Source organism: Oratosquilla oratoria, chromosome 33 (genome assembly GCF_046742065.1).
Source record: "Oratosquilla oratoria isolate Oo_2021 chromosome 33, ASM4674206v1, whole genome shotgun sequence".
In the NCBI taxonomy this organism is placed as follows: Eukaryota; Metazoa; Arthropoda; class Malacostraca; order Stomatopoda; family Squillidae; genus Oratosquilla; species Oratosquilla oratoria.
Genome location: NC_134809.1, coordinates 38,189,062 through 38,204,061, shown reverse-complemented (window position 1 = coordinate 38,204,061; position 15,000 = coordinate 38,189,062). Strand labels below are relative to the sequence as shown.

Below are 15,000 nucleotides of genomic sequence, written 5' to 3'. Positions count from 1 at the left end.
AATAAAGTTCATTGGCCCCCAAGAGTTGAACTGCAGCCAGGAATGTTAAATGTTCTCAGACAGCCTCTAGTAGATTCGAAAAAAGTTTTATTACCCCCACTTCTTATCAAGCTAGGGTTAATTAAACAGTTTGTGAAGGCTTTGGATTTTGGAGGCGAAACTTTCCAAGAAATTTGTCTCATGTTTCCCAAGCTATCTGAGGCTAAGCTCAAGGGTGGTATATTTGTTGGACCCCAGGTAAACAAAATGTTGAAGTCGGAGAAACTGGAAAGAGCGATGACGAAAGTTGAAAGAGAAGCTTGGTGTTCATTTCGTGATGTAGTTCGTGGATTCCTAGGAAATCACAAGGACCCTAATTATAAACAAATAGTGGCAAAGCTTATTAAGAACTTCAGGAAACTTGGTTGTCGTATGTCCTTGGAGATACATTTCTTGCATTCTCACCTAGATTTCTTCCCCGAAAACTTGGGGGCTGTCAGTGAGGAGCATGGCGAGAGATTTCATCAGGATATCGCAACTATGGAAAGAAGATATCAAGGACGATGGAATACTGCTATGATGGGAGATTACATATGGTTACAAGTCAGAAAAGACGAAAGCATGCATTCTAGAAAATCTCGATCGTCAAAGCACTTCTAATCATGAGAAGAGTCATCAAAACACTTGCAGTGCAAAGTTGTGTTGTTTATTTTGTTCTTACTAATATTGTAGCTCTTAAATACACTTCATATTATGAAAAAAATACTAGATGTTGTATAATTATCCTTAGAATGCTAAAGTAGATTGAATCAATTAACTACTGTAGAGAAAGGTTGCGTATATAACAATAAAATATAAAATCAAGAATAAATAAAGAAATATCGATGTTACGTCAAAACTAATGTGATATTTGGATTCAGTGACACGAAATACATATATAAACATGAAAAAATACAAATAAACAAAACATGTGTTACATTGTGTTATTCATGAATCATTACTGTTGCTCATAATGCCAAAATTCATTATTGCCTATTGCAAAATCAATGTATAAATATATTTGCCTATAGGGTGCAGCACTTACCATGCAATTTCTTTTATTGTAAATAAAAGGAAGGAACAAAATACATTTGATCTAACTGCCCAGTGCCAGATGGTGGTGCGTACAAGATGGACGTCGAAGCGATTCATTTCACCACCACCTCTCTTCAAAATCCATCAAAATCTATCTGTAGGTGCACCCCCGAGAGGCTGGTACTCCGTCTCCGGACCGGGAAGGTTCCTTCTGTCAATTTCGACTATTCCTCCCTCCCCCCTATTTTTACGCACAAGGAGAGTTGTCAACCAGTAACTATTCCCCTCCTCCTCCTCATCTTCCTACGGCTGCTGGTGCATAAGAACATAAGAATGAAGGAGACTGGAAGAGACCATAAGGCCTACACTAGGCAGCTCCGTATCCATCACCACCTGTCATCCCCATCCATAAAGTTGTCTAATCGTTTCTTAAAACAACTGATAGTTTCAGCGCTTACTACATGGTTACTAAGTTTATTCCATTCCTCGACCACCCTATTAGTAAACCAATTCTTGCCTATTTCCTTCTTAAATCTAAATTTGTCCAGTTTACAACCATTACTGCGAGTCCTGCCCTGTTGTTTTAATATGATGACCTTGTTTGCTTACCGGAGAGACCAGTGGAATGGGCCGACGGGTTTCCAGTCAGTGAAACTCGAGAAAACAGTTACTGTGCTACCTGAGCCCATATTCTTTTCGGGAACTCTTGCACACAATCACCTCAAAATAGCCTTTGCTGTCGCTATCAAGTCACCCCACAAAAATTTCCCCGCAATCTTCTCTTATGAACCCCTTCTTCCGATCCCCTGGTTCCAATTGCATTTTGTCATGGGGCTGACAAGCAACACCCTCTACCTCCTCCCCCTCAAAAAGAAGAAGAAGAAGAAGAAGAAGAAGAAGTTGAAGAAGAAGTTGAAGAAGAAGAAGTTGAAGAAGAAGAAGTTGAAGAAGAAGAAGAAGAAGAAGAAGAAGAAGAAGAAGAAGAAGAAGTTGAAGAAGAAGTTGAAGAAGAAGAAGAAGAAGAAGAAGAAGAAGAAGAAGAAGAAGAAGAAGAAGAAGAAGAAGAAGAAGAAGAAGAAGAAGAAGAAGAAGAAGAAGAAGAAGAAGAAGAAGAAGAAAAACGTACCCTCAGGCTTTTCACTACGGAAGCCAAACCGTGATTGCGAGAAAGCAACAGAGATACCTTGATACGGGAGCGCCGTTACTCCCTCTTTGTTATTTGACTATTATCATTACCATTCACGTCGCATTTGGGTAACCATGCTGGTGGCCCCTTCCCTATGTGGGGTGAGCACAGCGGATCCTAAATAGGGCTGCTCAGTCGTATCGGCTGCTGCCAAACTGTGTTGCTCCCTAATCCCTCTACAGAGCGACCATGAAGCCTACATCCTCTAAGATGTGGGTTGTGACTAAGAGTTTCTAGAGATCAGGCACCACTTGGATGTAGTAAGCCATCAGATGGTTTCCCTTCAACTTGCTTTCAAATCCCGCTTCGAGGTCTTGCCTCCCCTTTCTTCTTAGGCGCGAGACGAGAAGGAGAGAGCTGAAAGACATTGAAACAGGATCATAGGAGGTGTGAAAACCTTACACCCAGGGTAGGGGAAGGTAGGGGAGGGGAGAGGAGGGGAGAAGAAAGGAGAGGAGAGAAGAAAGGAATGGTGAGGAGAGGATTGATGAGGAGGTGAGGGGAAAGGAAGGGAGGGAAGAGTGGTGAGGTAAGGGGAAGGAAGAGTAGAATAGAGAAAAGGAGGGAGCGGGAAACAAAAGGGAGAGGGGAGGAGGAGGTAGGAAGGTGAAGAAAAGAGGTTATTTGAGTGAAAAAAAGGAAAGGGAGAGTTAGAAATGGGGAGGGAAAAGGAAGGAAAAGGGGTGAAGAAAAGAAAAGGAAAGGGAAGGGAGGGAAAGGAAGGGGAAGAGAAGCGATGGGAAGGGAGACCATCTGGTTTGTCTTGAGAGGAGAGAATCTTAATTGTGAAGGAGTGGGCGAGCGAGCGAGCGTGCGTTGGTGAAGTAAGCGACTTTCTCCCCAACCAAAGGACAAAAGAGACTCAAGGAGGGACACTGCACAATGGTATAACTGATGATTAGCGCCGAAGAGGAATAAAAAGAGGAGGAAGAGGAAGAAGAGGTGGAGGGAGAGCATTAGAAAAGAGAGAAAAAAGAAAAAAAAATTAACGGAATGAAGGAACTAGAGTGAGAGGCGAGGAGGTAAAGTGAACTTGGGAAAATCTCGGCGAGAAAAGGCCTACAAACGATATCCCCAATCATATCACATTTAACAGGACCCAGAAAGAAGAATAAGAAAATAAAAGTGAGGAGGACCACGCAAGTCGAAAAAAAAAAATGACAAACACAGTGTCCTCTGCTGCTCTACGCCACGGCCGAGGAGGACCTGCAGCATAGGTATGAGATTCTGACTCAGGAAAGAATGATAAAGCGAAGGACGATGGATAACGAGCAAAGGGGAGGTGGTCAAAAGGGAGGGAAGGAGGGAAGCAGGGACAGGCGAGAGAGAGGGGGAGAGAGAGAGAGAGAGAGAGAGAGAGAGAGAGAGAGAGAGAGAGAGAGAGAGAGAGAGAGAGAGAGAGAGAGAGAGAGAGAGAGAGAGAGAGAGAGGTGAGAGAATGGGACAGTGAGGGAGAAGTTGAATTTTTTATTCTGTGACAGGGAACGCGGTAGGTCAGTCGGTCGGGACCCATTTGATGTAAAGGAGTCCAATATTCCGAGGAATACGAGGATCGCCTGATGTTTGTCACAGAAAAAAAAAAAAAAAAAAAAGTGAGGCACTCCGGCCAAACTGTTATCCGAAGCCTACTTTAGCACGCAGCAAGAAAACGATGAAGAGTTCTGCCCCACTACTTTAAACGGGGTCAACACGAATGCCGAAGTCGACTAGAAACCTCTTCTCCATCTTCCTCCTCACTCTCCTCCTCTTCCTTCCCCTCTTTCTCCTCCCGAGTCAAGGCAGGTGATTTCATGCCGATTTGGTGTTTTGTGCGCGAGAGGAAGCACTTCCACATTTTCTTGGCGGCTCCTTCCATCAAATGCGAGAGCCAAGAGCCCAGTTCCACGAACCTCAAGTGGCGTTTCAAAGGAAGAGCATGCCGACAAGAGACATTTTGGTCCATAAATAGGTCGGATGCAGAAAAAAATCAATAAAATGAAAAAATTAATAAGTAGATAAATAGATAGGTAAATGACTAAATAACTAAAAATATAATGATAAATAATAAATAAACAAATAAGTAGCAATAATTTATAACAAATAATTAATGCATAAATAATCAAAACAATAAACAGATAAATAATAATAAATAATAAATAAAAAAATAAATGGCAGGCTTTACAGCATATTGTTTAGGTGTATATCTAAACTCTAAAGTAATTTTAAAACTTCGAACTGTACTACATTGCACAGCCTCTGCACAAAATTTATCCCATTCATTGACTACATGGCTAGCGAAATTGTTTCTATTCACATCCAAATTAGATATACTTTTTGACAGTTTGGGACCATTATTTCTTGTCTGATTCGCATTTACCCTCTCGTGCGCTGTATTGGATCGACCAGTACTATAACTGTGACCAATTTTTTTTTTTTTTTTCTTCGACATCTTCTCCTGGGTACAAAGATTACAGTTATCACTGATTAATTGGGTCTACCACTTGCCCCAGCTGATCCAGCACACGAAGTAAAGGTGACGGCAATGGCTTCGGCAAACACGCACCTCTTGGTCTCTTCCTCTTCGACGGAAAGCACCCCTTTGCCTCACCGTGTACAGGAAGAAAAGATCTACTGTAGTTACTCCTCCACTAGGACAGGTCCTTTGCTTTGTGATGGCCATCCCGTTTCGGGAGTACTAAAGCTCCAGAGCCTGTGCCCTTCCCACCGGCCAACGGCTCCCAGCTCTCGGTAAATGCAAAACGGTCGAGGGTAGTGGCGTGTCGTCTGGCTTAAACTGCTCCCCCATGAGCCCGTTAGGTCTAATATTCTTTTTGTAATTAGCTTCCACATACCCCGATTAACCCAGCTTCTACGTGTTGACGAATTCTATATATATTTTTTTCCGGTGTCTTATAGGCGATTTCGCCCTTTCCTCACTACATTTGCTGCCAGACGATTTTATCCAGTCGAATGACCCTCCTCCCTTCTCCGGTTCCCTCAAGGCAGCGCGGTGACAAGGTTATAAAACCTGTTTTGATCACTTATTTCATCACTGTCGTCAACCCCTTCAACACGGTGACGAGAATGGAGAGAAAATGCGCACAGATGAAAAATAGTTCCTTTGGGTGAGGCAATTTTAATCAGTAGAGGATCGAACTCCGGGACAAAAGGGGATGGACGAGGGGGGATGGGGATCCCTATCGATCGACATCAGCCCGTTTTGGTCCTGAGTCAGATCCTGTCTTGATAAAATCGCCTCACCGACCTTAAACCCAGATCAATGCATCTAAAACAGACGCCGATGGGTATCCAACACCTTCAGGAGGAACTTGTTCCAACATTGCATTATTTGTGTGGGACTCCGAACACGACATTTGAAGTCCTTCGCGATCGCGAAAGATGGTGCCGCAGCCACTGGGAAGAATCAGTGCCCGGTGAGAGCAGCAGCCAGGATCAAAGGAAAAATACCTCTCCTCGTCCATGCTATGAGATAAAGGGGTAAAGAACTTTGCTACTGTGGTCGTCCCATTAAGAAGAAAAGGGTTTGAAAATGAATAAATGGTAAATCCGAGCTAATGTTCAGCTCCAATACTCGAAGTAAAGATATCATATTCGATGGTGTGAATCTTGAAGAGTTGAAGAGTATAATGCAAAAATGGCCTAAATATCATGAGCAATAAATGAAAAAAGTATCACAACTGGAAGGAAAATGTTTGGCAAAAATAGGTACATCATGGACAAATCTTTGCCTTTGTCTCAAATGTAAAGATGTGCATGATCCCACTTATGATTTACGGATGTGAAACTTAGAAACTAACGACGGCGATGGAGACGAAGCTGACGAGTGCATGGGGAGGAATGTTGGGAAAAGCCCTAAGGGATAGGTACATGTCAAGTTAGGCGGGAGAGCAGACTGCAGTTAAAGATAAAGAAGCGGAATTAGGAAATGCAAGCCGCCGTGGGAAAGGAGGACGACGACGCAAGGGGCAAGTGGGTCAACCAATGTCCCCTCTATTTTTTTTTTTTTTTTTTTTTTTTTTTTTTTCCGTGGGACGACGACGCAAGGGGAAAGTGGGTCAACCAATGTTCCCTCTATTTTTTTTTATTTTATTTATTTATTTATTTATTTATTTATTGTGAGCGTGCGCAGACATTTGCTTGTGTGCAAACTTTGCCTTCTCTGAAAAGTATGTGCGTACCCATGCGAGTCACCATTCCCTTTGCAATGGAACCGATAGAGTTAAAAGAGGAAAAAAATATATTGGTTTGACGGTTGGCATGTTACCATATCTTTAGAGAATTTATAAGCTGATGTTTGGGTGGAACTTCTTTACTGAATGGATTTTAATTTCATTTGAAAACCTTGTATGCGCACATTTTTTTCTTTATGTGCCCTACTTATATGTGCGCGCGTACATGCGCACAGCTTTAGGGGAACGTTGGGGTCAACGACTAGACATCGCGAGACGAGCTCGGAAGACAGACCAGGAGAGAAAATTTTGCAGAAAAGCGCGACAGAAGTTGGCGTATTCGTGTGAGCCAAACTCCGTTACTAACTTCCTTAATCCCTCCTCTGATCCTGCTACAAGCGCAGTGTCGTCCGCAAACAACAACTGGCTTATCTTCCACTTTTCTCCATTTTCTTTAACCATCTCCAATCCCTGACCCACTACCCTTGCATCTACTTCTCGCACCACCTCATCATGTTTTCTACTGTGGTGGGGGGAAAGAATACTGCCACCAAGTCTTCCCACTTGAGTCGTAAGAGGCGACAAAAACGGGACGGGAATTAGGATTAGGCATCCTTCTCCCTATAGCCCAACAAGGGACATTCCTAAAAAAAAAAAAAAAAAAAAAAAAAAAATATATATATATATATATATATATATATATATATATATAATAATAATAATAATAATAATAATAATAATAAGGGGGAGGTCCGTAGCTGGCGAGGAGACTGAGATGCAGATTGTAATAACTAGGAGAATAAACATAGAGACACAATAATATTAAAGATAATCAATTAACTGAGATAACACGATAAACCTGAAGTACATGATACGTCTTAAAAAAGCCGACCACTACCTTGCTCCGTTCAGTCATAGCCTACTCAAAAACGAATAAATGAATAAACAAACAAATGAATGAAAAAGCAAACAAGATAAATTAATAAATAAACGAATAGCTAAGTCAATAAAGGAATAGATGAACAAATAAGGATACATGAATAAATAAATAAATAAATAGAAAAAATAGATAAACAAATACACAAAACAAATAAATGAATAAATAGATAACTAAAAACATAAAAAAAAAAAAAAATGAAACGCTAACGGTAGGGAAGTGGGCGCCCTGAAAGCAGAAGGCTGACGCCAGCGGAACCTGGGAAGGAGAGCCGCCCCGGCCCACGTGGCAGATAATATAATACACACGTGGCCAAGAGGGGAGGAGGGACAAGGGACGGCGACCGACTTCGTGCTCAAGTATCTAGTAGTGTTCGTTCATGTGCACAGTTGCTGCGAGCACACACAGACACACACACAAAGAGAGGGCACGGAAAGAAAATCAAGAAAGACAGCTATAGAAGAGATCTGAAAAAGAACAGCTTTCCTCACAGAGTAATAGACAGTTGGAACAAGTTAGATGAGAAAGTGGTGTGTGCAAAAACAATACATGAATTTAAAAATAGTTTAGATAAAATGAGATATGAAGACGGGACACCACGAGCATAGCTCCCCTTCCCGTAAAATACAACTAGGTAAATACAACTAGGTAAAACACACACACACACACACACACACACACACACACACACACACACACACACACACACACACACACACACACACACACATATATATATATATATATATATATATATATATATATGCAAAATAATCACAGGAGAAGAGAAACTTGTAGACAGTAAGTACTTTCGTATATTACATCTTCAGACTAAATGACAGAGATACAGAGTTGTGTTTAAATGTAAGTATCAGGTGGCAACCATAGGGGGGAAGGGGGAGACAATACAATGTGAGGAGGGGGATGACCTTACCTCTATCGACCTGACCAACACATAAGGCTCAATCTGGCGAAAAGATCTTGGTGACCATTTGGGTTACCAATTTATCACATTTGAAATTACCATAGCTTAAGTTTATATTTTTATCAAACGTGCCTGATATTAAGCAGGATTCTATTATATTTCTTTCTTGTAGGCTTTTTCCTTTGGCTAAAATTGTTGCCTTAGACCAATCAATATGATGGTTGTATAATGCTTTATGTTGAAATAACGCATTATTTTCCTGGGCAGATCTCACACTATATTTATGTTGGGAAATCCTTGTTTCCAAGTTTTTCCCAGTTTGTCCAATATAAGATTTGTTACAATCTTGGCAAGGAATTTTATAGACCACACCGTTGTTGTTAGGAGGGCTGTTCTTAATTAAAGTTTTCGTAAAGATAAAAAAAAATCCTGGACGATCAATGAAACTACGGAAAAGGAGATCAAAGCTATGGATATGTGATTGTCGAAATCAAGGTTGAGAGTACTGTGGATAGAAAAAAGAAAAAAAGGGAAAAACAGAATTAAAGGAAATTGTAAAAGAGGGAGAGACAGCTGAAGTTCCTGGGAGCATACTGGGAGAGAAAAGAATTTGCAATATAATGTGTTGACAGGAATGGTGAAAGGAAGATCAAAAGGAAGACAACGGTGGAAACGTATGGATGGCAAAAGAAGAATGTGTGGATGACAGTACGCAACAAGAGGTCTCACGCAGAAATCAGGAAGAGAGAGAGAAGAAGAATGGAGCTCCATGATCGTCAAAGTCTTTGAAGATATCTATGTGACACCTTGGTAAGGTACAGTAAATCTCACAAACGTCGCTTTTCCTGTATACATATACTGATAGTTACTAGAAATCCATCAAATGATGGACCATCACGACCGTTGACATAATTATAACAGTGTGTAGTCTCAAATTACGAAAATGAAAAATAAATAAATAAATAAATAAATAAATAAATAAAAATAAATAGATAAAATTAGAAGAAAAAAAAATAATAATGTTCCGAGCGCGTTTCGAATGTTCTCTGATTTTTTGGTCCAGCGAAGAACGAATAAGAAAACTAAGATTCCAAATTTCGACCCGTATAGCCCTCACTTCACAATGCTTATGCGTGCGCGCCTCGCGTAAAACACAAAGAACCCAATCAGCAACCTTCACTGCGTTCAGAGCTTTGAGCCAGGTTGTTATTCTCTTAAGATACTATTTCGGAAATAGTTCGTGTGTGACCATTGATGTTCTGAGCGCGCTCCCAATGCTCTCCGATTGTTTTTTTGTTTTTTTGTTTTTTTAACGGAGAACGAAGAAAAAGAATAGCAAAAAAATAAAATTCAACCCGCATAGCGCTCACGTCACAATGCTCGTGATTCTCTTGCGATGCTAAGTTGGAAATTGTTCATTCGTGACCGTTAATGTTCCAAGCGTGCTCTGAATGCTCTCCGATTCTTTTGGTCCGACGAAGAATAAAGAATACGAAAAGTAAGACACCAAAATTCAATCCGTATAGCGATCACGTCACAATGCTCGTGAACTCGCGCTTCGCGCGACACCTGAAGAACCCAATCAGAAACCCTAACTGCGTGAATGAATTATTGTAGCAACAGTGGTTGTCAACGGTCTGGGCAATTCACCGACAGATCCCATCAACCTGGAGATCGCTCCAAACCCTCAGGTAAGGAGAACTGTCTAGGCTCAGCAGGTGTAAGGGAGATCGGTACTTTATGATTTGATGACAAAATACAATCGCAATGTGCTTCCTCAATTTCCAAGAAAGTTAGAGTTTGAAAAAGATAAAAACATAGATAACAACAATTGATAAATAAGTGAATAGATAAATCAGTCAACCAATCAATTAACCAATCAATAAAAACAATAAATGAATAGATAAATAAACAAAAAGTAGAAAATAGATAAATAAATAGATAAAGAAATAAACAGATAAATAGACAAAATGAATAGATAGATAGATAGATAGACAAATAAATAGATAAAGTGATAAATAAAGAAATAAGTAGATAAATAAATGCAACAAAAGGCCTTTTTCTTCCTTATAAAGGAGACGGTCACCCAAGGCACGCACCTACACAGCATCTATCCCACACCTATCCATCACCCATTTATTGTCCCTTTTATCTTGTCTCCTTGTGGGTAAAAGGTCGCCTCTGCCCCACCTATAGCCCAGATCAGAAGCAATGCAGATCACAGCATCTTCACAACAGGGCCCGACATCCAGTGCTGGTTTTCCCATCTTCTGAATAAAGCAGAGAAGTCAAGCCCCCCTTCACTCCATCCACCCATCTTATTCCTGTTATTTCCCTCAAGTTCACTCCATCCACCCAAATATTCAATTTTTCTTTTTGCGAGTCTTTTTCCCAGTCTTTCTATATGTCCATACCATCCCAGTATTCTTTGGTCAACCCTAATTGAGATCTCCTTTTCCACCCGGTTCTGCCCTCACCTTCTCATTTTTCATCCTATCCATTTTCGTAACTCTAACATAAATCTGAAACTCTTCGCCTTAAATACACTTAAATTCCTTATTTCCACCTTCCTTAAATTACAAGTTTCAGCCCCATACAGTGTCTTAAGTACAACCACCCCTTCATACAGTCTTCCATTTGCGTTCATCTCTAGATACCTCTTTCTCATGATACTACTCATTCCCTTTTGACAGTGACTTCCCTCATTCTACAGATTACATCTACCATCACTTTTCTATTTCCTGCAACATAAGACCAAAATATTAAAGCTCTTCATTTCCTCTATCCTCTCTCCTTTAAGACTTACCTCCAACTCACTTCCACCCTCTACCCTTGTACATCTCATCACGTCACTTTTTCCCACACTCACTTTAAATTTCCTACTATGACATACCTTTTCAAACTCTGTCACTAACTACCTTAGACCATCCTCTGACTCAGCCATAAGTGCAGTGTAATCAGCAAATAACAACTGGTTCAACTCCCATACCCTTCCGCTCTCTCTAACTATCTCCATACTCCCAGCCAATCCATCCATGTACACGTTGAACAATCATGGTGACAAACGTTACACAACCATGGCGCAGCCCCACCTTCACTCACTCTCACCCTTCCCAACCCTAACAAAAGCTCCTCTACTCACCTAAGAACATTTAACTGTCCCTAAAAGTTTCCCCATACCACATATATCTGCAATACATCCGAAAATGCTTTCATGTTCATCCTGTCATATGTCTACTTCAGATTCATAAAAACCCAAAAGACGCTCTTAAATTTTGCATATCTGCCTTTTTATAAAAGAATCTAGTTCATGTATCATCCTCTACCTCTCCTAAACGCAATCTTTTCTTCCTAAATTACTTCCTCCGTCTCCTCCCTAATCCTTTCAATTAAAGCCCTCCTATATGCTTTTGCAACTGCACTCAATAGACTTACTCCTCTAAAACAATTACATTCATGTTTCTACCATTTCCTTTATAAAGAGTTACTGCACATGCACTCTTCCAGTCCTCCTGCACATTCCTCTCCCTCGGACACACATTAAACAATCTCACTAACTAATCCACTGCAAGAATTCCTTCTTTTCCCAAACACTCCACATGGCGCATGCCAATCCACGTGTCTTACCTGTTTTCATCACTTTTAATTCTCTTTTTATTTCATCTTTTTGTTTTTCTATTGTCCCGTCACTTTCTTCTCCCACCACAATAATTTTCCTAGAATCCCACCATTACCACTGTTATATCCATCTTTTTCTTACTGACTTTACCGCTGTTAACCTCTATCCACGTGAACAATGGGATGAGATGTGCAATACATGAGAGTGGCAGTGAGCTAGAGGAGGTGGGTAGTTTTAAATATTCAGGATAACATATAGCAGGGAATGGAGGGGTGGTGGTGGAGGTAGGCTGTAGACTGAAGGAAGCAGGGGGAATGAAAAGTGAAATATTGAGAATGAAGCTTCCAGACAACTAGGTAAAAGAATCATTAATGACCTCAAGGTGTCAATGGCTCACAACATCGAAACACTACATGCCAAAAAGCTCTTCAACTTACATGGAGGCCTGGTTAGAAATGAAGTCCCTCCCGCAGGATATGTCAACCTCACCAACTATGAACTCACACCGGCCCAGCAAGAATTTCTCAACCTAGGACTTAACTGTCATTTCATTAAGAAACCAAAAGATGAAGACAAAAGAATAGAAATGGAAATTCTTATTGACCAGCTGAACAGCCTTCAACACAGCAAGAAAGCTTCGTTTTCTAGTAACATGATTGATGAATTAATAGGAGAAGCTTCTCGGTTAAGAGGACGGTTCCGCAGCAGTATCCTAACTCCCACCTTAAAGGTAGCTGCTAAAGAATTACGTGAAGCCGAAGATATTATAATACGACGCGGGGACAAGGCCTCTGTTTTTGTCATTTTGAACAAAGAGAATTATTTCAACAAGATGGACAATATACTAGAAGACACCTCTAAATTCCTACCCATCAACCATGACAACACTGAACAACTCAAAAAGAAATTGTGCAGCTTAGTTGAGCAGATTAAAGGTACGGTAAAGTTCTCCAAGCCCATTGGAGATTACAAACCCGGTTATGCTTATGGCACTGTTAAGACTCACAAACCAGGAAACCCCTTGAGACCTATTATTTCCCAGATCTCCTCCCCTACCTATCAGATTGCTAAATCACTCAACAGGCTCCTCACCCCAGACGTACCTAACTCATTTTGCCTGTCTTCTGCTACGGATTTCATTGATATCCTCAAATCCCAAGAGAGCTTCAACCACATCGCTTCGATGGACGTAACCAGTCTTTTTACACATGTTCCCATTCAAGAAACTATCGATATTATTATTCAGAAAGTATACCACTCACAAAGGGCTCCCCTCGACATCCCGGAGAACACCCTTCGACAATTACTTCTCGCTTGTACTAAAGAAGTCCCCTTTTACTCACATCGAGGAGACTTGTTCCAACAAATTGATGGAGTGGCTATGGGACCCCCCCCTGGGCGTCCTATTTGTTAGTTTTTATATGGGAGCAGTTGAAGAACGTGTATTTGAAGGAACAAAAAGACCTAAGATGTATACTAGATACATTGACGACTGTTTCCTCTCCTTCGATGCCCCACAAGACCTTGCTCATCTAGTCCAGAAGTTCACGGAAAACTCCGTCTTAAATTTTACTACGGAATCAAGCACAGATGGAAAACTCCCTTTCCTTGACGTCCTCGTTGATATCAACGACACCAAAATTAAAACCTCCGTTTTTATTAAGGCCACTAACAACGGGACTGTCATGAACGCCAGGGGCGAATGCAGCAGCAATTAAAAAAAAAAAAAAAAAAAGTGTTGTTGCTGCATTTGCCAAAAGAGCCGTCACACACTGTAGTACCTGGCAAGATACTCACAACGAACTTGAACGCATCAGGCAACTCCTGACCAACAACGGGTTTCCCGATGCCATTATAGAACATGGTATTCGCCGAACAATGGAGAGATTCCTTGAGGGTTCGTCGAAACAACATGACAATTTGGAAATCATCAACATCTTTTATAAGATGTTCTATAATGAACAGAGCAAAGAAGAGGAGAAGGCGATTCGTAGAATAGTTAAAAACGGTGTTATCCCAGAACACAATATAAAGATTAACTTAGTCTGCTACTACAAACCAAATAAAACAGCGTCACTCATTATGAAGAACAACACAGCTAACTCCAGAGAACAGAGTGAAAACAATGTAGTGTATAAACACACATGTCAGACGGAATTGTGCATCCCTTCAAAATACTTACATTTGATTCCCCAGAACTTCTCTGGAAAAAAGGCTTTATCACCATCGTTACAATGGCGGAATTTTTGCCCACTACACAGCACAACATGACAAAAGACCACAAAAAGTACATTTAAGAAATAATAATTCAGTTATTTACCGTACAAATGATCACCACAGACTACAAATTGCAGAAGCTGTTTTAATTGGTTCTGCTGTGTGTTTAAACACAGCAGAACCAATTGATACTTCCTTCAAAAAAACGGACTAGAACACCATAGTGACGTTTCATCACAACAGTCACGGACGAAAAATCACAGCTCACTCGGTGAGGTCATTTCTCACTTGTGAATATATAGTCCAAGATGATTAAAATATTCACTATTACCACCCAGCTGAAGAAGAGGTAAGAGACCTCGAAATCTGCAGATACTGGTTCCCAGATGAATATCGGAAACTTCTGTTCCACATTGAACAATGAGGAAAAAAACGTCTTCCGCAATTTTGAGCGATCAGCTACACAGATCGTCAGAACGTCAGCGGCTATTCAATTTAACAAGAATTGTATCAGAGAGAAGATTACTCCAAGAACATGATTGATATGTGTCACACATGCATTGGTGGTGACATCATGCCTGACGTCGTAACGGTGTTCACGTATCCGTGTATTCAGGTCGCATGACGTTTCTCCGATGTAAGCTTTATCACATCCGGAGCACGGAATACGATAAACACCGGCTTTGTTTGTTCTCGTCCTCGTGATGTCTTTGATCGTCAGGTTGGTGGCAACGTCGCTGGTTGGCAACACAAGACGTTTTGCTGTGCTGCCCTGCTGCCTACGGCCTTCCCGAAACTTAGCGGCCTGTTTTCTGCATTTATTCAAAAGAAATTCTGGAAATCTTTAGTTGTAAAAAAGTCTCTTTAATAACTCTGCACCCTTCTTCTAAGTAT

At 40.8% G+C, this 15,000-nt stretch overlaps 2 protein-coding genes across 7 annotated transcripts in view; one reads left to right on the top strand and one right to left on the bottom strand.

The window, feature by feature from the left end:
* Positions 1-15,000, bottom strand: part of LOC143017846 (dystrobrevin beta-like) — a 436,897-nt gene that overhangs the window by 381,844 nt on the left and 40,053 nt on the right. The gene's annotated exons all lie outside the window — the stretch shown is intronic.
* LOC143017964 (uncharacterized) lies at positions 12,278-13,303 on the top strand. The gene has a single exon (XM_076173001.1). The coding sequence runs from the start codon at positions 12,278-12,280 to the stop codon at positions 13,301-13,303; it is 1,026 nt and encodes a 341-aa protein (XP_076029116.1).

What these genes read in the sequence shown, in the direction of transcription:
- LOC143017964 (XM_076173001.1), top strand. Translation starts at nt 12,278, where the DNA reads ATGGCTCACAACATCGAAACACTACATGCCAAAAAGCTCTTCAACTTA.